The sequence below is a fragment of the Choristoneura fumiferana genome, chromosome 10 (assembly GCF_025370935.1).
Source record: "Choristoneura fumiferana chromosome 10, NRCan_CFum_1, whole genome shotgun sequence".
NCBI lineage: Eukaryota > Metazoa > Arthropoda > Insecta > Lepidoptera > Tortricidae > Choristoneura > Choristoneura fumiferana.
This window is the reverse complement of record NC_133481.1, coordinates 1,708,050-1,733,186: the sequence shown is the minus strand read 5'-3', so window position 1 is coordinate 1,733,186 and position 25,137 is coordinate 1,708,050. Positions and strand designations below refer to the sequence as shown.

Here is a 25,137-nt window from a genome sequence, read left to right as displayed (position 1 = left end):
AGTATCGTTTCTTCTACAATTCTTATTAAAAAAGGCCTTTATTTGATTTGACTTGCTTTTAACGTCTATAATTTGTAATTACTCGTATCGTAGTAAAATAGATAGTTTTCCTTACAATTTTATTAAATGCTTATTTAATTACTTAAATACCTAGTGTATTTGAGGTCATACTGTTAGAGAATAAAAATTAAGCTATCACAGATACAGCACTGGTATTCCTAAGCTTAATCCTACAATCTTGAAATTAAATTCCTTGGAAACGTATATCACACATCAGTAGATAGGACCTAGGTAGGTACTTTGTCTTAATTAAGAATTAATTTCTTAGTTATTTATTATACTAAAGTGGCTAAGGTGGTACTGCGGGGCTATTACAAAATTCTAAAATCGAAGTTCGTGTCGTTTCATCCTTCTGACGCTTACTATTTAATACGAGATTGAGAGGGACGGTACGTTACGAACTTCGATTTTCAAATTTCGGAGTAGACCCTCTGCTCTGATTTCGTCTATTTAACATTTCGTTAGTGGAAACTAAATAATATCAATCTATAAAATCTAAAATAAAAATAGAAAAAGCGTAAACTTTGCATGGAACCACTTAGGATCTTAACAAACATGAATAAAACTTTTTTTGACTCACAAATTACCCTAGCTTTGGATAACTTAAGTTAACTTACTAAGTACTTGTATCTGTACGTAAGCCACATAACACATATCTTTTGTTAAATAATTTAACAAAAGATACTAATTATATCTATGAAACAGACCATTAATAATTACTTTCAAATAAAATAACATTTCAAACATTAAATAAATTTATACTTATCCCACTAATCCCATGCGAAAGTTTGTAAGTCTGTTTTTTTGTTTGTTTGCTACTTCATCATGTCTTATCTAAACCACAGAAATGATTGTTCACTTGTTTAGACGTGATGAAGTAACAAACAAACAGACTTACAAACTTTCGCATTTATAATGTTAGTGGAATAGTGATGCTAATTGATTAAATGGTTCATTCATTTTTGAAGGTCCACATATCCACGAACCCACCCTCCCTTATAACAAAACTGCCAACGTCTTTGCGACACATAAATAAATCATTATAATTACATGTATCTATCTATATAATTATATTTATCCGTTGCTTAGTACCCATAACACAAGCTTTGCTAAGCTTACTTTGGGACTAGGTCAATTAGTGTGAATTGTCCCGTGATATTTATTTATTTTATTTATTATTATTATTCATAAAATTATACTATAACGGTCAACCAAATAATTTCTATAATATTAATAAATACTTTTAAGAGGTGCACATAATTTAACACAAGGCTAAAACTCTTCGTAAAAAGGTTTAAACGTTAAAGGTTTCGAAATCTATATCTGTGCAGTTGGTATGTGAAAGTAGCGGTTATCAGAAGCGAGTGTAGCAACTACTATTATTTGCCTGCCCACGGTCACTCTAGCAGCCTGAAAAACGATTTCATACAACTTTGCAGGCCGCTGGCCGGCAATGCGACCGTCTTTTGTTTCAACGCGCTCTCTGCGACAAACGCCCACCGCCAGCACCAGCGCCCTTGTCCGCCGCGCCAGCAGCCAGCGCAACAGGGCGACCAGACTGGCGTCCCGTCAGCTTGTTTTTTTTTATATTTATTTTTAATTTCATGTCATGTTTGAGAAAAGCACTGTACAAGCCTCGGCCGGAACGTGGGGTTGCCGGCCTTTACAGTAATGTACTAATGAAGGCCATCACGAGAGCTGCCTTCTGGTCGAAAGACTTCGTGTTCCGCGGTTCCGGGGCATCATGCTGCAGACGAATGCGACATCAGGGACGGTGACTCAACGGGCTCACGCCGTTTTGTCACTTTTTTTTTAGATTTAAGTTAGTCCTGACTGGATACCAGAAGAGGGATGACAGCGATGTGGTAGGCGTATTACTCAACGATTGACCGGAGACTGTAAAATCGAGACGAATGGAGCAAAGCTCAAAGGCTTTGTTCAGCTGTGAGACACTTCTCCAAGGCTTAAAGGCTAGGGCTAAAGTCTCGTCGCGAATATGGTTTCCTGTGTGACGTTAGAGTATATCTTATTTTGCTTGTCTGCGATGTATCGGTAGCAGTAGTCTGGCGCCAGCGTGGCTACCACCACCAGCACGTTCAGTAACGCGAACGTCAGTGAAGAGATCAGCCTCGTGTACGTGCCGAGAATGGCCCCGTCAAATTGTCTGTAACAAAAAACCGGTTTGATGATTTTCACCTTTTTTTTCAAGTTGCTTAAAAATGTATCAAAGCAAACGTACATTTGAACCTACGCACGTGAACCGACTAGCCGACATAATGAACGTGTTTACATTAAAGTGAGCACCATACATATATTTTCATCTCATTCTAACACACAATAGCGTCCCACAGATTGGCCGACGTTTGTCCAACTTAGCAAGCCAAACATGCTTTAATAAAGTCAGTTCAAGCCCCAGTAGATGACACTACTTTCTAGATTCTAGCTAGATCGACAGCAGCACCGAACAGTTGAGCACTATAGACCTCCCCACGAAGAACTTGAACTACCGTCGGATCTTTTCCCCTTCGAAAGCACACTACTTGTACCGAACACCGAAGCTTGGTAGCTTCGATTGGCCGTTGTATGGTTACAACTACAACGGCCAATCAATAGTGTCTTTCTCAAACTCGACATTGGGGTAATCATCGATAATATCGATAGAGCTAAAAATTTTTCAAAAATTTAATTGAATTAAGCAACCACTTAACTTACACCTCAATCACGGCATAGACGGAGTTGAACGCGACGTAGAGCAGCACGGAGAGGACGATGCTCAGCACGAAGATGCCAGTATGGTAACGCGCCTGAAGCCACAGCTTCAAATTCACCACCAAGACCATGAGGTGGAATAGCACAGCGCCAAAAATCCTGCGGAAACGATCAGGTTTAAAAATGTCAAAATATTTGTGCGCCTGTAAACAGGCTTACTTGAACTTAATTATTTTATTTTATCTTATAACACCGAGTCCATTCCACAAATAGACAGCAGAGCTACTACGAAACTCGAAACTCGAAGTTCGCGTCGTTCAGTCCCTCTGACACTTGTACTATTATTAAATACGAGAGCGAGAGGGACGATACGACACAATTGCACGAAATCTAAAATTCAATGGGAAAAGGTTCAAGAAATGATTGTTAACCCGACACCACATGTGGCCACCATAACTACGCTTATGTGTAGGTATCTAGGTATACATTTTTGTTCCCTTATCACATATAACCAAGGTGCACTTAGTTTTTAAAACACTGACCAAATATCCACTGGCTTCCCGTCAGGGCTGATGATAGAATGTCTGATAGCCAAGGCCCCAAAGACGTAGATGACGATGGAGTGGTATAGCGCCACCAACAACCATACCGAGAACCGAGACCACGACATCAGCTTGTTTTTACTTATGTCTCTATATAAGCTTGGATTCCTGCAACAAAAATTAAAAACGGCTCCATTTAATGTGATAGTTGGTCCTTCCAGCCGGATAGTTGGTCCTTCGAGCCAGATTTTTAGTTTTGTCCTTATTAAATAAATAAATAAACATGGGACACTTGACACTAGTTGACACCAATTGACCTAGTCCTAAACTAAGCAAAGCTTATACTATGGATATTAGGCAACTATTTAAGTATAGATAAATACATAATAAACATCCAAGACCCGAGAACAAACATTCATATTATTCATACAAATATCTGTCCCGGCCGGGAAGCAAATGCGGGACCTCAAGCTTCGTAGTCAGGTTCTCTAACCACTTGGCCATCCGGTCGTCATTTATTATTTATTACTTTCTTTTAAGTTATTTTACGTTATTTTAAGTTATGTTGTTTTACCTCATAAGTAAATCCGCAGGCCACCTTTGCTCTGTCACCGAGAGCACGAGACACGGCACAGAAGTGAAGATCAGATTGTAAAAAGTCAGGTACATAGAGTCAAATACTGACTGCGTCGAGAAAGCGCTGTTTATTTGAAAAAACAACTGAAAAATTAAAGATAAAAATCAACAAAAAGGATGCCATTCAACTAATACAAATTAAGAGGTAATTGAATTGATTATCGTTATGGCAAGTAGCATAAATCATAATAGACGTTTAGAATAACAAAAAATGCATAGCTGTTAAAAACCTAGCCTTCAAATAACATAACACTCATTTCCTTAGTACAACCTCTTTTGTCTTGCATAATGTATGATAATGTTTAAAGGAAATAATGCCATTTTGAAATCGGGGATGTATGTAAGAATCACCAAAATTGCAGCATCAATTAAGTAGATAACAAAAACGAATCATCAATCAAACAAATGTATTGCCATTAAATAATTTTATGATTGTACTGCATGTTTTAAATTATATTTGAAGTAAATAAATTCCTGCTTACCATCAAATTTCCGAGGATTAGATTCTTATAAAAGAAATAATGTATTAAAGTAGCTAATCTTTGGTAATACCAGTGTCCCAGCACAAGCAGAAATTTCTTCACCATCGAGAACTTTGTGAAACCAAAATCAGCTGACCTGGAGAGAAAATAACGAAATTAGACCAAACTCACTACATTGACATTTGTAATAATTGCACTTAATTTACCACTTATGCCCGCAGTTTTAGACCTACAAGTAAAATAATGCAAAATGCATTACATTGCGGCGCACGATTGACCACTTTAATCTCGCAAGCTTTATTGCCTCTTAATGTATTGCGACATGCACAATTTTTTTGTGGGTCTAGTTGCTTAAGATATTTCCATCTCCAATATCTCGAGGTTATTCGACTACCAACACTCAGCAACCATTTTTTATATTTTTCGATCCATTCCAACCCACATCATTCCGTTACATTCTAACTCATTTGATTTTTCATCTAATGCATTTTATCCTGTTACACACAGTTCATCTCATTCTTACCTGGCAGCCTGATGGCCCTCCTTGCCGAAGATACCGAAGCCCACGTGTGCCTCCTGTATCATGGAGATGTCGTTGGCTCCGTCACCGATGGCTGCGGTGATCGGCCGCTCTTTGCTGTTCTTTATTAATTTCACTATCTACAAAAAAAGGGATTATTGTTGATATAGCCAATATGATGATAAATCTGTGGAAATGACACTCCTTGTACTAAGTACATATTAGCTACTACTCTATTCGTGCACGTTCTACAATATGTAGGCGTGGGGTAGGATTATTCGCAGTAGGTACTTAGTTCCTTTAGTTCCTTTCCTTTAATGCTAATAACTTCACCTTTTTTGTTCTGGCAAAGGAACTACTGCAAATAATTCTATACACGTGGAGCTATTAAGAACACTACAATGTGAGGCAATTAAAATAAGCGAGACTCTCAGATTCATTAAGTTCTCATTCCGTGACATGAAGTTACCTACAACATAACTATCTTCTTCTTCTTCAACAGCATAACTATCAGCATTTTACTAACACTTTTACCAAAAGAAACCCAACCCAAAGGCACGATGAATCTATCAATACTCACTTTAGCCTTCTGTATCGGCGACAACCTGCAGCAGAGCACAGCGTTACATTTCAACGAAATTTCCACAAACGCTGACGCAGCGGCCTTGTCCAATATCAAGCTCATGCTCGTCCCATCCACAATCAAGGCTATATCTTTATAACTGGGTTCTGCCAATATCCTCCTGCATTCCTCTAAATGTGCTTTGAGAGCTTCGTCATCTTCCACGCCTATAATAAACATCTGCCTGCCGTTTTCCGGGATATGTGCGCAGGACTGAGCTACGTTTATTGCTGTTTCTACCTAGGAAAAATAAAAGACAGTCAGATACATAATTGTATTATGAAACTTCAAAAGGGATAAAATAAGGCTTAAGCGAAAGAAGTAAAGTAAAACCAAGTAAAACTAAACTGATTATGTCCCTTTCTTTTTCAAATCGGTCTATTAATTTAAAACCGGTCTATTTTGTCTCCGGTATGGTCGGGTTGGAAACTCTGGAATTGAGACGTACCTAAGTATGCAACGCACCTACCGCTAGGGCTGTTGCGTTGATAAACGAATTCCTCGCCGATGTATTTGAAGATAGTTGGCCAACTCTCGTATACAAATTCAGCCGTTTTTAGGGTTCCGGAGCCAAAATGGCAAAAACGGAACCCTTATAGTTTCGCCATGTCTGTCTGTCTGTCTGTCGGTCTGTCCGTCCGCGGCTTTGCTCAGGGACTATCAATGCTAGAAAGCTGTAATTTTGCACGGATATATATGTAAACAGAGGCCGACAAAATGGTACAATAAAAAACTAAAAATACATTTTTTTTAGGGTACCTCCCATAGACGTAAAGTGGGGGTGTTTTTTTTTTCTCATCCAACCCTATAGTGTGGGGTATCGTTGGATAGGTCTTTTAAAAGGGGTTTGCTAAGACGATTTTTCGATTCAGCGATTTGTTTGCGAAATATTCAGCTTTAAAGCTTAACCAAGTCGTCGCTCCATCTTGTTGGGGGCCTTCCGACAGCTCGTCTCCTGGTCCGGTCGGTCCGGTTCCTCACCTTATCTCCTGTGAGGACCCATATCCTGACTCCAGCACGTCGCAGTGATGCCAGAGTGTCAGCCACATCGTCCTGCAAACAGTCTTCCACAGCCGTGGCTCCCAGTAGAGACAGGTCTCGCTCCAGTATCCTGAACTGATGAGTCACCTGCTGCAGAGCTTCAGCGTTCTTAGCGTCCAGGTTTTTGATTGCTGGAATGAGAAGGTCAATGCAAAAGCTGATTTTTAAATGTTAATAATAATAATAAATTCATTTCTTTCGGGCAACTTGTCCCATGCAATAAATATCTTACAGACTAACATACATATTTATAATCAATAATATTTAAAACTAATTTGGTGACAAAACAGCGTGACCCTGTTAATGACCTATGTAGTCCTCAATCGTAGTGATATTAATCAATTGGTTAACGTCCTGATTCTGTACCCTTTTTAGGGTTCCGTACTTCAGTCCGTAAAATTGGCATCCTTATAAGGCCACTTTGTTGTCCGTCCGTCGGTCTGTCAAGAACCTTTTCTCTCAGACTCCGCGGCTATGAAACTTAAAATAATATCAAATACGTAGGTCTTCCATCCCCTAGAAAAGCGAAAAAAATCTAATTTTTAAGTCCACGCAAACACAAAACAGTTATTTTTAAAATTCGGGACCAGCTCTAAAATTTTCGGTAATGGAGCCCAACAGTTGATTGCTTCCATAACAATACTTACATTCGCAGACCCGATCGTACTCCTCGTCAGGCACCTCCCGGTAGGCGACTGCCAGCGTCCGCAGACCCTTGTTGGCGAAGGTGTTGATGTTCTGATTGGTCTGCTCTATGAGGTTTGCGTTCCGGCACAGCGGAAACACGGAACTCTCCGCTCCTTTGCAAAAGAGCCAGATCTGGGAACAAACTGCTGGTGAACTTATGTCGTTTTTATTCAAAGCAAAAAAGTCGCAATTATTTGCTACTTATTTCTAGCAGGTAGTCAAATTTTCGGAGAACATTTAGCCTTTGGTGACGAAAAGTTCTTCAATGGAAACCACGGATCGACCGGCAAGCGCAGCGCATAACGTTCACCAACGAGATGGACGGACCTGGTTAAAGCACGCCGCTTCCAACCGAAGCAATTGGAGGCCTATATCAAAAACTGGACGTCCTACGGGTAATATGATGATAATGATTCGTCACAAGCCATTGCTGGGTTAGGTGAGATTAGATTAGACAGTGGAGGCTAGGTCCTCCAAAATATGTGAACATAATCTCTCTACTGTGTCGGCTCCAGCTGCTCTTCTTAAATTCACTGATAATCGTTTATTATGACATTGCTTCGAACCTAAGTAATTATCACAGTTCGGATGTTTAAAATCGATAATACCTTTGGAATTTGGTAATTTGTTTTCATTGTAAAACCATGAGCCAGTTAACCAACTAGGTAATAAATAATCTAACGGTCATTCATTACTTTTCTAATTACAAAGAACAATGATAAATTTCTATAGACGTACTTAATATTAAACTTGGGTTCTACTTACCTTACTTAATGCATTTAGCCAGCCAATCTAATTCACACCAAGAACTTGTTTTGAGTGGTCTCTCATTATGGGCCTTATAAGTTATAAGGAGGCTGAGGAAAGGGCTATGCTTGGAGTGTGTCTGGGAAATCGATTTAGAAATGTAAAAATTCGCAGAAGAACCAAAACAAACGACATAGTCCGAAGAGTTGCCGAACCGGGAAATGATAGTGGATGGGCACATTGTTCGAAGAATTGGTAGCCATTCTGACCAATGAATTCTTGATTGGTGACAACGAGCAGAAAAACGTAGTATATGCTGGCCTTTCTCATGGTGCAAGGTGGACTGATGGTCTGGTGAAAGCCGCAGGAATCCGTTGGATGCGAGTGGACGTGTGTCGGCTGACAACGATAACATTTTCGTCGACGGTGATCATACATTATGATGCATAAAATAGAGCTTACCTTTCCATCCTTATCCTTAACAATAACAGACATTCTCTTCCGTTCAGAAGTGAACTCTATTATCTGCAGTCTCTCAAACATCTCCGTGTGATCTCCTATCCTCACCAACAAATTATTCCCTTCTTCCCCAAGGAACGTGACTCCGAATCTATTAGCAGCTTCAACTAGAGCCTTCTCATCAGGGCTGCTGGCCTGGTAGTCAATACCTGACACGTTGTCAGTATTCATAATACTGTTCCATGTAGCATTATCAACTAATCCATTTCCATTTCCGTTGGTTCCGTTGTGTTTCTTGGCCTTCTTTCGTCTAAATACGTTCAGGAGTTGCAGATCGCCTGTCACAGAAAGCCTGGCGCTTAGACGTTTCATTTCTTCATTGGATATTTGCACGGAATGGCAGAGAGCGAGAACTTTGAAGAAGAATTTGACGTCTGACTGCAATAGAAAGTGTTTGGGAAAATTTTACTTGCGTTAATTTTTTTATTCTAAACGAAAATTAGTCCTTATTTGTCAAACCTACAATTATTACTATCATCTGTTTTTTTAATATTGACTCAAAAAATTAGGAGATTCTTTATTCAGTTGTATTATACTATAAGTATGTTTTTCAAAAATCCGTCATTTATAAATTTTTGAGTCGATCGATTAAATCGATCAAAAAGGATTCGTTTAATAAATTTGAAGGAAACACAAAAACGAAGAGACGCGAAGGTTTCTGATTCGCATTTAATATTAGATGTAAAGTTATGAGATGAAGACCGTGACTACTTTAATGATCTTCCGATATTTCGACGCATCATGGTCACGTGTAGTGCAGAATTTGCAGGAGCATTTTTACTCTCTTATTAGTTCTGTGCTTTTTACAAGCTTTAACTTCCCCTGTTTCTTGTTGTTGTTTTTGTTTGAAACCCTTGCAAGTAATTTTGACCCAATTCCAAGAATTCCAGTCATGGGCGCCGAGATGGGTGTCCAAAGGGGTGCAGTGTACTTGCACCCCCCTGGCGTAATAGAAAATACATAGAACAAAACCAAGATAATTACATAAGCAATGAAACCTATAGATGCACCTCCCGATATGCAGTTGCGAGATGCAATGCACCCTTCTGAAAATAATCCTACTGGCGCACATGACTCCAGTGGTCGGGTTGACTTGAAATTTGGTATACAATACAATACATATATGTAAATTGAATGACAGTACAAGTACGAGTGCAGTCAACAAAAGGTACAGTCAGTAACTCATTATACATCCTGAATGACACATGACACGCACTTTACGTAGATGATGCAGCAAAATATTATCTGGCTTTACCAATTATGACATAATTACGTGTTAAGTGGGTACTACATGCATTGTAGCCTTATCGGTTTATAGTGTGTGCAGAGGAATAGTCAGCATAAGTGATCAATCGTTATCTTGAGTAAATTATACCTAATAAATAAGTATCTGTTTTGAAAAACCAGCCAAGAACGTGTTGGACACACCCGAAATAGGGTTCCGTAACCATTACGAAAAAATTAAGTAATATTTTTCTAAGGATTTCGTATTTTATACGGAATCTTCCAAGTTTAGGTATATTTTATACCTTAGGCTGCTATTTACTCTTAAACTACTAATAATTCTCAAGCAAACTTAGCCATTATAGTTTTTCTTGAAAGTTTGATATACTTACTACCATCCTGAATTTTTTCAAATTTTTCCACCTACCGGTTTAGATTTTAGACGGGGGGGGACGCCCGATTTTCATGAAAATTTGCACTTTAAAGTTGAATATTTTGCAAACAAATCACTGAATCGAAAAATCGTTTTAGCAACCCCGCAATGGTTTTAAAAGACCTATCCAACCATACCCCACACTACAAAGTTGGATGAGGAAAAAAAATCACCCCCCTTTACGTCTATGGGAGGTCCTGTAAAAAAAATTGTTTTTGAATTTTGAATTGTACCATTTTGCCGGCATAGTTTACACATATATTCGTGCAAAATTACAGCTTTCTAGCATTGATAGTCCCTGAGAAAAGCCGCGGACAGACAGACAGACAGACAGACATGGCGAAACTATAAGGGTTCCGTTGTTGCCATTTTGGCTACGGAACCCTAAAAAAGCGTAGGTATTAAATTATTAGGTAGGTTAGGTAGGTATTAAATTGGAGATTGAACAAGTGAAACAACTGGACAAGTATCTACAAGTATGGTATATAATAAATATATAGACAAGTATAGTTTCAAGACCTTTGTAGGGTTCTACTCGTACTTTACGTTAGTTTAGTTTTATAAAAAATCTGGAAAATTTACAGTTTCGGAACAAAATGCATTTGGCCAAAAGAAACAATTGTGAAACGAATCTTACCTCCTATGTAAAAAAATATTTGGTTAGATTTTAGTGAACCGTACTTAGCCACCAGGCTACGAGTAGACTGTGTATTTCTATCCTCGTGCACCCTCGTGTTTACAAGTCATTTTTAAACGTCATCTAAAATACGTCAGGAATGCAGGCAATTTCCAACTCATGTCGCGTTGAATCAACCACATAACTAAGTTGGGTTAGGTATTGCCCGTTTCGCACTTGTAGGTATACTTGGATCATAAATAACTACTATTGCCTACACAAGTTTGTACCGATACCTAAGACCGGCATTGCTCATACGGTCTTGTCAATATGTATTTTTAATAGCCTAATGTAACAGTACACTAAGCATATTTTAATAATAAGCCTTGTTCAGGACTTGACCAGTGGGCAGTGGGCAGTGGGCTTGAGCAGTGGGTCGTAGGAAGAAATCGTGGCTACGCAATATCCGGGAATGGACGGGAGTTAAGAGCGCCGCGGAGCTTTTTAGACTGGCAAAAGACCGAATCAGGTATGCGGAGCTGACTGCCAACCTTCACTAGTTGGAGAGGCACTTGAAGAGAGAGAGAGAGAGGACTTGACTGAATAAATAAATATTTGTAGATATTTGGAGGCCCCGGAGGAGATGATGCTAATTTTACAGTAGAAAAGATTACAATACCAGATTTGTTTGATGATTACGAAAACGTGGAAATATTTAAGGCCACGATTGAGTTTGATAAGGTAAACATATGGAGTGATAAAAGCACTATCGCGAAGCCTTGGAATGGGGCGTGCCTTTTGCATTCGAGCGTTGACTTGTTGACTATCACCACTATCGCACTGTATCTGTATTTGAAGTTAGTATACATGATACAAGGATCCGTGGCGTGGCGTGGCTGTCTTTGTTCAATGGTACGGTGAGTATCGTGAACCTGAGGGCGTTTTTAAGGGAGGAGTGCGCATCGAGCGTACTAAAGTTACAAAAAATACCATAGGATTTATCACGTTAATTTGAAATTTGTGCTTCCACGCAAGATAAAACTGCTAGGTAGTACTTGGTACTACTACTTTCTTATTTCTCGGAACGTTGTAGTTGCTGACATGACAACTGTCACAAGTAGTTACAACTGTACGAGTACTGTTGGTTAGTCTACACATATGTATTTAGGTACTACACTAAGTATTTACTTTAACGAGAAGGCTACTGGCACTTGACGAGGTATCCCATCTTAGGCCTCTAGGTTGGCAACGCATCTGCAATACCCCTGGTGTTGCAGATGTTTACGGGCGGTGGTAATCTCTTACCATCGGGAGACCCAATTGCTCGTTTGCCATTCAGTCGAATAAAAAAAAGGTTGTCATCGTTCATCCACCATTACCTCCCATATTTCGTTTTACAACGGCAAAACCTAAGATACTGGCAAAATTGTCCTCCAATGGACAGAGCCATATTTTTCTAAAAAACAAAGAACTACAAACCTTAACGAGCAACCTCTCCTCTCCCCTCCTTATCTACCTTCTTATCTACTTGGATTGAAATCTACGATGTATTATCTTTTTTCAGCGAATATTTATGTTTATCTTCCCGAAATGATAGCATTGAGAGACGCGAGGTCAAGTTTGCGATATGATATTGATTTTACTCATAGGATCTCAATTTGATCCAATGTCAACATCAATCTGCCACAGCCACACAGCCGGACAGCCGGTGTAATTACTGGCACTTGAGGTATCCCATCTCAGGCCTCTAGGTTGGCAACGCATCTGCAATACCCCTGGTGTTGCAGATGTTTATGGTCGGTGGTGATCTCTTACTATCAGGAGACCCACATGCTCGTTTGCCATCCAGTCGTATAAAAAAAAATCTGCGTATTAACTAGTATGCCATACAACAGTGGAAAACGGACGAAGATGTATGGCTCTTTCCTAGGTCTGCGTATTGGCATGGCCAAGTACATACAGCGAGGAAATGCAGCGCCTTATGGCCTGGGATCCTGCCCGTAGTAGAGATCTGGGTGATATTTATTTTTAAGCTGAGAATAAATTTTCTGTTGTAATATCTTATTTATAATTCACCCCACACTGTGTATAATTTGCATAGATGCAGTAGGGATTCTGCTAACTATGGATAATCATAGGATCTACAAAGTACGAAGTCGGTGCGCGAGTTCGATTCTCACTTGCCTAGTGTTTTGGATATGATATAACCCTAACTAAAGTATATAATGACAGTAACATTTATATTTATCTGACCTGTCCAGTATCCACAGGCTCCTCAAACCTCTCCACATCATACAGTATCTTCTCCCGCTCCTCATAAATGTCTCCCTTGATGGAGCAAGCTTTGAAGACCATGAGGTTTTTAGTGAGAGTGCCGGTCTTGTCAGAGAACAAGATTTCGACTTGGCCCAGTTCCTCGTTCAGGTCGGAGGTGTTCGCGATAGCTGGCTTGCCGGTCTCGTCACAGCGAAGATCTGGGTCCCAGCCTATGAATAGAGCACCTGAAAATACAGATCTAAATGTATTTAATAATAATTTTAGGCCCAAGGGCATTACGCGCGACTATGGGAAGAGGCCGGATGGTATGTCTTTGATTCTTTGGATGGAGGATGGCTGGTCTTTAGTCTGGGGCGCAACCTGTGTTGACCTACTAGCTCTGTCACACCATTCAAAAACCACAAGAAAAGATGGCGCAGCGGCGGAGGCTGCCGAAAATAAAACAGAGCAAAATACCAGGTTCTCGGTTCGAATTACAATTTTATTCCTGTCGTTTTTTAGACCATGGGTCCAAGGGCCCTGGCTCAAATCGAGTCTTGAAAGATTTGAAAAAGCGCCTGAACACAACTGGAGACTATTATTACTATTTATTGTGCGAAGTGACTAGGTATTATTTTATTTATACGTACAGATGATTCATTGATAATCATACAGAACACTCCCATGCTCGAAATTAGTGAGTGACAGGTATAAAGAATGGATAAGTTTTATCTGAGGTTGGCAATCGAGATATATTTTTAATTTTCTGATTGGATAGGTACTTAATTAGAATTCGGAGGCTTACCTATTGCAAAAAATTTTTTATTAGTATTACGTTATTGCTAGTATTTTAAATAATTGACTAATAAATACGAACAAACATGGAAACCAACTATGTAGTAGGGTACCAACCTACAGTCGCGAAACGCAAAGGTTCATCAGTTTTTAAATACTTTAATTTAACCTTTTGCAAGCACATGTTACCTTTCTTAGCAATGTCACACAGCAGGACTGTTGTAACTATAGAAAATTATGCTCTACCTGTTTTACAACAAAGTTAACAAGTAGTCGAACAAACGTTCCTCGACTATGAATAGTTGTGCTATAACCTTTTTGTTAATTAGACCTGCTGCTAATTAATTATTTCAGTGCCCGCCCAAGTAATTCATCTACTAACACAAAACCGTATTTTTCAAACATTTACCTACTACTCATAGGAACTCTTTTATCTTACAGACAATTTCAATGGTTTTTTTTTATTTGTTTAAATAGATACCATAAAATATTACAACACCCGGAACTTAAGTATCACGCTTAGCGAAACGAGTAATAATTATCTCGACGTTTCGGCCACATCGGACGTTGTCAATGTTGCGTGTTGGTTCGACTATAAAAAATCGCCATCGAGTGCGGGTAAGGCAGTTCGAAACCATAGGGATATTAGAGGAGGGGGGGCGGGTGGGTCGTGCCCACGCCAGTGGCCAGTATGGTCTAGTGTCCACCCCAGGATGTTGGGCTACCGATTCGAAATTTTATAATACTGATAAATATCTTCACACAAAAATCAAGGCCCTGAAAAGCTAATGTTCGAAACACTCGCGCTGCTAAACAAACGTGATGTACCTACCTTACACTTCAGTCTACTCGTGACCACGGCCACTGCAATGTGACCGAAACGTCGAGGTAATTATTGCTCAAGTTTGTGCTCAAGTCATGTCAAAAGTCAAGTCAAAATATCTTTATTCAATTTAGGCTATAACAAGCACTTATGAATGTCAAAAAATCTACCACCGGTTCGGAAAAACCTCAGTTGAGAAGAATCTGGCAAGAAACTCAACGAGGTAGATATATTTTTTTAAACAGATTTACAATATTATATAACCATTAACTTTATAATACGCCTTATACTTATAAAAACGTATGCAATTTCCCAGAAACGACTTTTTGGTTTTAGCCTGTCTGTAAGATGGAACTTTAAGCTTCCCTGTGTTTGTAGTAGTCTTTGGCTTATCGACGTTAGTGGGAAAATCACATACGTTTTTCCTAACATACATGATTATTTCAAAAACATAAAGCGACGGCAGGGTTAGGATAGGATACCTGTTTCCTAAAAAAAGATCTTAAAGATTCACTCGTCTTCAAATTATAAATTGCTCTTTTGTAAGATAAAAATTGGCTCAATGCTCGTTTCGTCTAGCGTAATAAAATAAATAAGTAAATCACTTATCACGTAGGTATAGTAGGGTATCACTTAGTCCCGGGTATTGTAACAATTATCTATATGAGTGAAAATTATGAAAGTTCAAAACATTTCATTTCACCATAAAAAGTCGATGTTCTGTTCTGTTATAAATAGCGCACTCTTTAGCGCACTATTTCACACAAAGCAAAAAATACACAGGAAGCGTGAGTTAACTAGGTAGATACTTATATCTTCGGATGCAATCGGATTTAGTGCCATACTTATCATCACTGACGTCACATTATATGAACAGTTATCAAGCATGGCAAAAACAAGCTACGTTTCGGAGCTACGCCACTATACCATCCATTACAACTACCTTTTCAATTGTGGTAGTGTCATCATGTCTTTCATGCCATTAAGCTAAGCCAGTGTCCGATTCACAACCGCCATGACACATACTCCTTTGTGTTGTCTATTTGTACTTAATACTATTGTTGTGTCTTGTGTTATGAATAAAATAATGTATTATCTTTCTCTTTCTTATCTTTTCACCCATTCGATGGCAATGTGTTTCGCGATCACGATAACGTGCATAAAACGAAGCAGGAAATAACAGTTCAACCTCGTAAAGTACCTACTAGTGATGTAACGAATATTCGCATTCGCATTCGCGAATATTCGCATATTTTTGCATATTCGCATTCGCAAAATTTCTGCGAATGTTTTGCGAATATGAATATCAGAAAAAAAATACAATTATTAGATAACAGATAGGTTCATAAAATCAAATTTCTTATGTTTTTTATACAAAAAAATAACTTAATCTCGTAATCACATTATCAGTCTTCACTTAATCATTTGGTATTATTTATTTATTTACTTTGCGATGCGTTCGTATAAACTGGGTAATTCTCGGAACAAAGTACAAACGGAACGCACTTCGTTCGAACGAGACTGCCGTAGACAATTTGGCGCCAAAACGAAAAACTGAATATTCGCATTCACATTCGCATTCGCGAATGTCAGTAGCAGATATTCGCATTCGCTTTCGCGAATGTTCAAAAAATTACATTCGTCACATCACTAGTACCTACACCTAAGAAACATAAAATGACTCACCAATAAATTTATACAGCTCAATAGTCACATACAGTGACATCGGAATGATATAATAATACAGCAGCAGAAATGAAAACATGTCTTGCAGCACATCAGATATCGGTTGGGGAAAGGTATTCCCTGGTCCCAGATACAAGTTTCTGCTCTGATGGTGCTTGTCGTTGTATCTCTTGAAGAGGTAAGACAGTACTATCTCGAGGATTAGGAAGCAGATGAAGACGACCAGGAAGCCGTTGACGGCTAATTCGCAGGATGAGAACTTGTTGCTGGCATATTTCGAGTTGATAGCCAGTTTTGTTTCTTCACCTGAAACAATAAACAATATCCTAAAGGCAAAAGGATAAAAAACAAACTTTTAAGATAAATGGGATGGTATCATTTAATCTAAAAAAGCAGCAGATTAAGTAACAACTGGTCTAAATAGCAGCTGCTCTAAGTAGCAAGCGGTCTAAGAAGCAACTGGTCTAAGTAGCAAGTGGTCTAAAATACAGCTGGTCCTCTTAACCTGTTTTAGTCGAAAACTTGAAAGAAATATTACATAGGTTAGGTAAGAGTTGTGTCAAGGGGCGAAGCGCCTCAGCCACGTGGAATAGGAGCTCCGCGAAGCTGACTTTGAGTCAAAGAATTTTAGACCACTTGGTACTTAGACAAGTTGCTTCTTAGACCACTTTGCTACTTAGATCAATTGCTAACTTGCTACGTAGACCAGCTGCTTTCTAGACGAAATGATACTAACTAACCAATATTTCATATTCCGTGCTTTCGAGGTTTCCCTTTGTCATCCACACCACATTGCTAGATTAGTCCAGAGTTGGTAGTTGACAATAGAGAGCGCTGCTGCCCACTTTCACATCAGGCCTTTTAGTTGCCCACACCCACGAGAAGAGATGGGTCTGGCCTATTCTAAATATGAATTAAACCACCTAGCCTAGCCTAGAGCTGGCCATACAATACCATAGCACAATACTGACCTGTGTACACAGCACAGCCAATAGCCCACTCAGTATTCTTGACTCTCGAGCCTCGCAGCATCAGGTTGTCAGTGGAAAGCGGCAGGCTGTCCGTGCCAGGGATCTCCAGCCGGCCGTAGAATGTGTACAAGTCAGCTATCGGATTGGGCGCCTCGATACGTAAGCCTTGGGGGAGTACATCTGAGAAAGACGAAGCTATCGTTGTAGGACTCACCCAGTTTCTAAATCAAGTCTAGGCATGAGGTCTATGAAGAGAGCCTTTTCTTTTTGGTATTTGCCTCTGATGTTACACATGGATCAGATGTAGAAGTAACAGTTGTACAACTTTACAGTTGTAGGAGTGTGGTGTGATGACGATTCGGATTCGGATGCCCTTATATCCAACAGTGAAAATTTTCAGAATGCTGATGATAGCGATTTCGAAGAAGTCGTTGGACTTTGTCAGCGTTTTGTGTCGGTGTGGTGTGGGGTGTTTGTACAATTTCAAGATCAAGCGCTGGTAGTCCGAAAAACTCGCTTAGCTGAACGAATGTGGTGCCTCTTACACTTTAGTCTACTCGTGAGCAGTACTATGACCGAAACGTGAAGGTAATAATTTAAACAGCGTTTCATTACATGAATGACTAAGTGTTTAATTACCTGGAGAGGATGTAGTTTTACTCCTCAGCATAACTGCTGTTAACTTGTGAGATATTTAGTCCTAGGCATGTTGTCGTTCGTTGTTGCTTGCTCAAGAGTACTACTCTTAGAGTAGGCCTTTCTTTAACGGTGGACGTCTTCCGGCTGATGATGAACTTACCAGGAGTATACCCAACCAGTGGCGGCGGGACCCTCAGCGTCTTCAGATTGGTCTCTCCATCCAGGTTGGCGGTGGTCACGAAGCACTTCCCTTGGTCGCCTTCAGAGCACAGCAGCACCAGGTCGGCAGGCACCGCCCCCCCGCGCCGCACCCGCACCAGCGTGCCGGGGGAGATGGTCGAGTTGCGGACCTCTTTAATCACGCCGCGGCTTACGATTTCCACTGAGGGGTAAGAATGGAATTAAGGATTCTGGAAGTCAAGGTTTTGATTTGTAATATTGGGAATAGAGCAAGGGGTATCTTTACCCCTTGCTCCAAGCTGATCATGAATTGTACTAGTCATTATCATTTGCGCTTTACCGTTTTTAGAAGAAAATCAAACTGACAGAAAACGGCTATTATTATCTAAACTAAATAGTACATAACTACGTTGTACTAACTATTATCTATTCTGTGATAGTAACTACGCATTCGTCACTTTTAGACTGGGCATTAAGAATTAAGAATTAAACAAAACACACTCAACCAATTTTAAAATCTGAAAAAAGTACTTTCAACTTTTCAGTTACCTATTTAATTAACCCTAGTATAGATAGATACGTACTTAAATAATTATTATAACGCCCAAGGCTCGAGAACTACCAATCGCATTTTCATACATACACATACCTAGTATCTGCCCCAACCAGGGTTGATCCAGGGACCTGCAGCTTTTTAGTCAGATTCTCTAACCACTCGGCTATCCGGTCCATGAAAACTTTATAAAGCCAAGCCCACGTAGAAACGTCTTAGAAATTCCTTAATAGTTTTTCTTGTGGCATAATATCTTAGCCACAAATATCCGAAAATAGGTACACTTAAAATACTTAATCGTGCTATTCGCCAAGACAGTGACCTTCTGAATCTCTTGTAGTTGATTAAATTTATCACAGATCACAGCCAAATGATAATAATTTCGAGAAGATAAAGTAAAGACGTATGTTTGATGGGACAAAAACGCATATTTCTTTGAGGTTCCTGTTCCTACATTAAAATAAATAAATAATTTTCTGCAAGCATAATTTTACTTAAAATTCATATACTAATATTATAAATGCGAAAGTGTGTTTGTCCGTCTTTCACGCCGTAACGGAGCGACGGATCGACGTGGTTTTTGGCATAGAGATAGTTTATGGGCCCGAGAGTGACATTGGCTACTTTTTATCCCGGAAAAATGCACAGTTCCCGAGGGAACAGCGCGGGATAACCGAATACCACGCGGGCGGAGCCGCGGGCAAAAGCTAGTACTTAAATAATTTCGGCTAGCAGAAATTTACTTACTTAGGAGATTTGATAGCTATACCATCATGTAGTACCACATTTTAAGCAGAATAAATGACTGACCATTGAATAATTTAATGAACGACCCAAACACACTTACACATAGTTTTTAATTAAATATTATGCAAAACTGCATATCTAGGGCTTAACTTATTATAGCGAGTAGAGTTATGTTTAAGGAAATTATTGTAAAAGGTGTTCTTCGAATAAATTATAACGGTCACCCACCATTATAAATACTAAACTTCTCCGTCGCGGGTTGACCAATACAAGATGGATTCCCGTAGACGCATTGTACCGGTGCTACGAAACATTGTAGGAGCAGTGGGGGCTGCCGAGCGTGTAAGTACAGTCAGCAGCATTAATATCTGCCACAGCGAAGCGTGCAAAAATATCTGACACGTCCTTCCGGCTCCAGAAATAGAGTCGTATCAGATAGTTATGCACGCTTGTTGTGTCAAATATTGGTGCTAGTGACTGTACCAGGCGCTACGACGCGCTCTGACTGTAACCACGTTATGAGATCCTACTAAACTTAATCACATCATGTCAGTACAATCAGTGCCGGTTTTAGCTGTGCCAGCGCCCTGGGCGAGATTTCCTCGGTGCCCACTACTTTTGGGAATTTTCTAGACGGTATAGGCTTCAGGCGCCCCTTTAAGTCCGGGGCCATGTGCGGTCGCCCCACCGCTCCTTACCCTAACGCCGCTACTGAGTACAATCACCAGCACCAATAACAACGCGTGCATAAATATCTGACATGAGTCCATTTCCAGGGCCGGTTGGATGTGTTAGATATTTTTGCAAGCTCCGCCACAGATATTAATGCAGGTGTTGTACATGACATGTACATCGAACAAACTGAATGACCCACTGTGGAACTTTTTCGTAGAAAAAGCCATAGTGACATTGCATTGCTTGACAAGGGAATTTTACTAACTTACTAAGGCACTTGTCCCACCGCCGACGATGAGCGAGAAGCGAGTAGAGCGAGTAACTAGAAACGAGTGGGCCAGCAGCGAGAAGCGAGTGTAGTTTTGTCGCTCGGCTGTAAGCGAGTGTTCGCGTGCGACGGGCGATTACTCGCTCCACTCGACTCGCTCGTGCGAGGCGGCCGCCAAGCTGACATCGCTGAGCGAGTATCTATAGCTCAGCGAGTTTTATAGCTCTTGTCGCTGCGATAAAAGATGTAAGAGCGAGTTCTCGCCGACAGTGTGAACAGCCAGCGATCAACTATTAATATATGTGTCTCTTTTACTCACACAGGATCTTATATCTTGTCCGTTTCTTGAGCGAGAAAAAGTCGATAGCCAATCGTTTCCTCGCTGGCGGTGAGACAAGTGCCTTACTGAGAGAACGTTCTAAGGTGGGTCAGGAATCAAATGGTTGGACTGTACACACATGACCAGTGGCGTGCATTGAGTCAATTCTAGGGCAGGCAGCGTTAGCTCGCGTCGCAGCTACGCACCACCAGCTACCAGCTCAAGGCGCTACCTACTGGAATTGACCCAAAGCACGCATCCCTTGCGAACCCAGCCGAGTATGAAAAGACTTACGATAATGGACTTTACGTAAAAACCCAGTCAGTACAAGTGTCAGGCCTCACCGATCTGGTTGTTGACCTTATCATCAGCCTTGTGCCGCAGCCAGTCTTCGTAGCCGTTCTTGACAGCTGTCACCATCACCATGAAGCTGAGCGGGGCGATACTCGTCATCGGGGACACTGGGCTGTCTAAAAATAAGATTGTCCATTAACCATATGTTCCTGGATGACTAAAAAGCCGTGGAAGCCTGGCGGTTTTACTTAATATTATGATTGGTTTTTTTGGAGTCTTTTTTTATTTTTTATTTTAACTCCAAATTTGTTACTTTTACGGGTATCCCGTGAAACCATATCGAAAATACAAACTGAGACATGGATGCACATAATAACCAGAAAAAGAGACCAGCACTGGGAATCAAACCCACGTCCTCAGCATTCCGTGCTGCGTGCTATAACCCCTACACCACTGCTGGACAGGAATCTAGACACGAATTTTTCCTATGCATACATATCTCAGGTTGCTTATTTCTACTTTGCTACTTAAGCAGCAGCACTAGCGACATCTATGTTGCGTCGACAGACGTCACACTCTTTCGGACGGAACCAACCGCTCACCCAGACAAGAGATGTCGCTACTAAGCAATCAAATTATCAATAATAATTTCGTGTCTAGATTTCTGTCCAGCAATGATGTAGGGGTTATAGCACGCAACACGGAATGCTGAGGACCTGGGTTCGATTCCCAGTGCTGGACTCTTTTTCTGGTTTTCTGTGCATCCATGTCTCAGTTTGTATTTTCGATATAGTTTTACTTAAGTATGGTCTCTCGAGTTCGTGAGTTCGTGATTTCTAACCCTGAGGCTTGCACCTCTAATTTTTTGGAAGATACGACGTGTACATATATTTTGACTCTATCGCTGTATATTTATGCCCTCAACTGTACTGTCATTTCCACGCTCAAGCTTTCAATTATACTACCACGCTTTAAATTCCTTTAAATCCCCGTTCGTGGGAATCGACGGCATGCTGAAATCGATTTACAATAATATACTCGGTAGCCTTCGCAAAAGCACATTACTTACATATTGATGTTGATAACAGTGCTCTGACATGTCGACAACCTAATATTCAGGGCTGTCTTTGGCAATGGGGTCCTGCCTGGGGCACAAAATGACTTGGGGCCTTTTTGGAAATTAAAGTGTTTTTTTTTGTACCGTGTATTTATTACACGCAAAATCAAAGTATGACTGGTATCTTACCAGCTTACGGGATTTCTTTGAATGAGCCATATTTCCTAGTCTAAGTTTACGTCGGATTAAAATAGAAAAAAGTGAATTTATCGGCCTTTCGGTTGGCCCCTGAGCTATAGGGCCCCGTGTGGCCTTATGAATTATTACTTCGATTTACTTGTCAATGACTGTGTAGCGGCATACACGCTATTGGCAAGTCTCTTAACTTAAATATCCATCTAAGCGTGAGTTGCCCAAGTTATTTTCATCATCATCATTAGCTGGATGACGTCTACTGTTGAACAAAGGCCTCGCCCATAGGACGCCACAATGAACGACCACTCTCCACTTGTACAGTCACCAGCACCAATATCTGACACAACAAGCGTGCAATATCTCATAGGTACGACTCTATTTATAGGGCCGGAGGGACGTGTCAGATATTTTTGCACGCTCCGCTGTGGCAGATATTAATGCTGATGACTGTACCAATCCACTCGTAACTCTCGCAGTGCCGTCAGTCCAGTTAGTAGGAGGCCTGCCAACGCTTCGTCTTCCGGTTGGTTAGGAGCAGTGCTTTGCTAATACTGGATATTCAATAGATACCTAACAAATCTGCATGGACCTCTCGGTGTGCGAGTCCCACTCGCACTTTGCCTGTTTTTAGGGTTCAATAGTGAAAATGATAAAAACGGAACCCTTATCTAATCGACCCCACGCGGCGGTGACATCACACGTAATGAGGGCTATCGCGTATGAATTCGCCGCTAGAGGCGCTAGTGTAGCGTGAGGTCTCCGAAATGTCAAATCTCAGTTTTTGGGTGAGCTATGCGGGTTTATTTATAATTAGAATAATTTTGTGAATATTTTGCAATATCTGAAATTAATTATGGCAAATATGCGTTCCGGGGCAATGAATGTCTGTGTTTTGAGACAGTTTTGTCTTTCGGAAACCTTTGTCCTCCCTGTTTTCCGAACAAAACAGGGACTATGCAACACTGTGGCATGCTCGATAATTTTATGGTACGGTTTTAAGGTGTATTAAATATGATTTTAATCTAAACTTTGTTTTCACGCTCGTAATAGCAGACTTTGAAAGCCATACTTAAAAACCTCACGCAACAGTGCGCCATCTAGTGAGACAAAAAACGATAGCCCTCATTGATTAATAAAATAAAAACTTCTATTATGTATGAAAGATTCAGCAGGGCTACTACGAAACTTGAAGCTCGAATTTCGTATCGTGCCGTCCCTCTCGCTCTCGTATTAAATAGTATATGTATAAGTGTCAGAGGGACCGCACGACACGAACTTCGAGTTTCGAGGAGTTTCTTACTAGCCCTGCACGTGCCGTCTTCATATCAGTTGAATTGAAGTAGGTAAGTATTCCATGGTATTCCAAGCAACTAAATGTGAGAACAGAAGCACTTGTAGCGTGACGATTATTTTAATAAAATATTGTGCTAGGTAGTCGTCAACAAGTTTATCAACTTTGGCCTTTACTTAATATGTTAGCTGTAAAAACCGGCCAAGAGCGTGTCGGACACGCCCGAAATAGGGTTACGTAGCCATTCCGAAAAAATTAAGTAGGTAATATTTTCTAAGGATTTCGTATTTGGTACGGAATCTTCCAAGTTTAGGTATATTTTATACCTTAGGCTGCTATTTACTCTTAAACTACTAATAATTCTCAAGAAAACTTAACCGTTATAGTTTTCCTTGTAAGTTTGATATACTTACTACCATCTTGAATATTTTTTAAATTTCCCCCCACCGGTGTAGATTTTAGAGGGGGGGTGGGGACGCTCGATTTAAATGAAAATTTGCACTTTAAAGTTGAATATTTTGCAAACAAATCACTGAATGCGGCTTCGCATTCATTAAAGTTGTTATTGAAATAGAGTCCTTATTGTCTGACACACTTGGAAACACAATCGTTATCACCACTTTTTTCTGTCACACGGTATTAGACGAGGGTAGAAAGAGATAGTACATGTGATCGCGAACAACAGCGCGTTAGGCTGTTTTCACGAGAGATGTGCGAGGATGTGTTGTCAGGAATGTGTTTTTCATGAACCAATAGAAACGCTTCATTTACCCCGCATGTATGTGCCAAACTAAACTTTTCATATAGAAAAATTTCGAAAACTTTTTACAATTTTGTATGGAGATTGAAACTTTCCGTTTCTTAAATTTAAATTTCCTTTTTTTTATTTGTAAAAAAATCCAGAAATTTCCGAGAACTTTTCCAAATTTTTGGAAACTTTCCGCAACTTGCACATCTGTACCTCGCATCGCTCCGCTCAGCTATGTTTCCACCAGAGAAGTGCTGTGCGAGGATAGGTAAATGAAGCGTCTCTATTTATTCATGTCATGTACAACCATCGACATCTATGTACCTTACATAGATGTCGATGTGTCAAACACATTCCTCGTAACACACCCTCGCACATCTCATCATGAAATCCGGAGGCCCAACTCCCCTCCCCCCTTCCCCCTATTCTATCCCCTCCCCTTTAGGCCGCCAACCCCCCGCAGTCCTAATAATGCTGTAGGTATCCAATCCATGGGTGGCGGTGATCGCTTACCATCAGGTGACCCGCTTGCTATCGTTTGCCAGCTATTTGATAAAAAAAGTCTAGTTAAAACGCAGCATTGGACAATACGGCCTCAGAACTCACCTATGACGATGGCGATGACAGTTACCATGAGGAAGTAGAAATTGACGACCCTCCGGAACTGCTCGGAGAGGTTCTTCGGTATGAACATGAGCAGCGTGTATCGGGAGGTCTTGATCTTGTTGTGCTTCTTAGTACCGGGGACCTCCACCCCCACCTCGATCAGCCGTGTCTCTGCTTCCGATGCTACCCTGTTGCC

At 40.4% G+C, this 25,137-nt stretch overlaps 1 protein-coding gene across 1 annotated transcript; it reads right to left on the bottom strand.

Moving 5' to 3' along the window:
* Nucleotides 1-9: 9 nt before the first annotated feature.
* LOC141431824 (phospholipid-transporting ATPase IF-like) lies at nucleotides 10-25,137 on the bottom strand (the record flags this gene model as incomplete). The annotated part of the gene is given in 16 exon segments (XM_074093024.1): nucleotides 10-2,224; nucleotides 2,773-2,928; nucleotides 3,312-3,479; nucleotides 3,886-4,031; nucleotides 4,430-4,565; nucleotides 4,953-5,089; nucleotides 5,530-5,811; nucleotides 6,553-6,743; nucleotides 7,260-7,431; nucleotides 8,509-8,943; nucleotides 13,092-13,339; nucleotides 16,399-16,704; nucleotides 17,370-17,549; nucleotides 18,169-18,390; nucleotides 21,095-21,220; nucleotides 24,942-25,137. Coding segments are annotated over 16 exon segments (3,288 nt in total), but the record flags the coding sequence as incomplete, so codon positions are not given.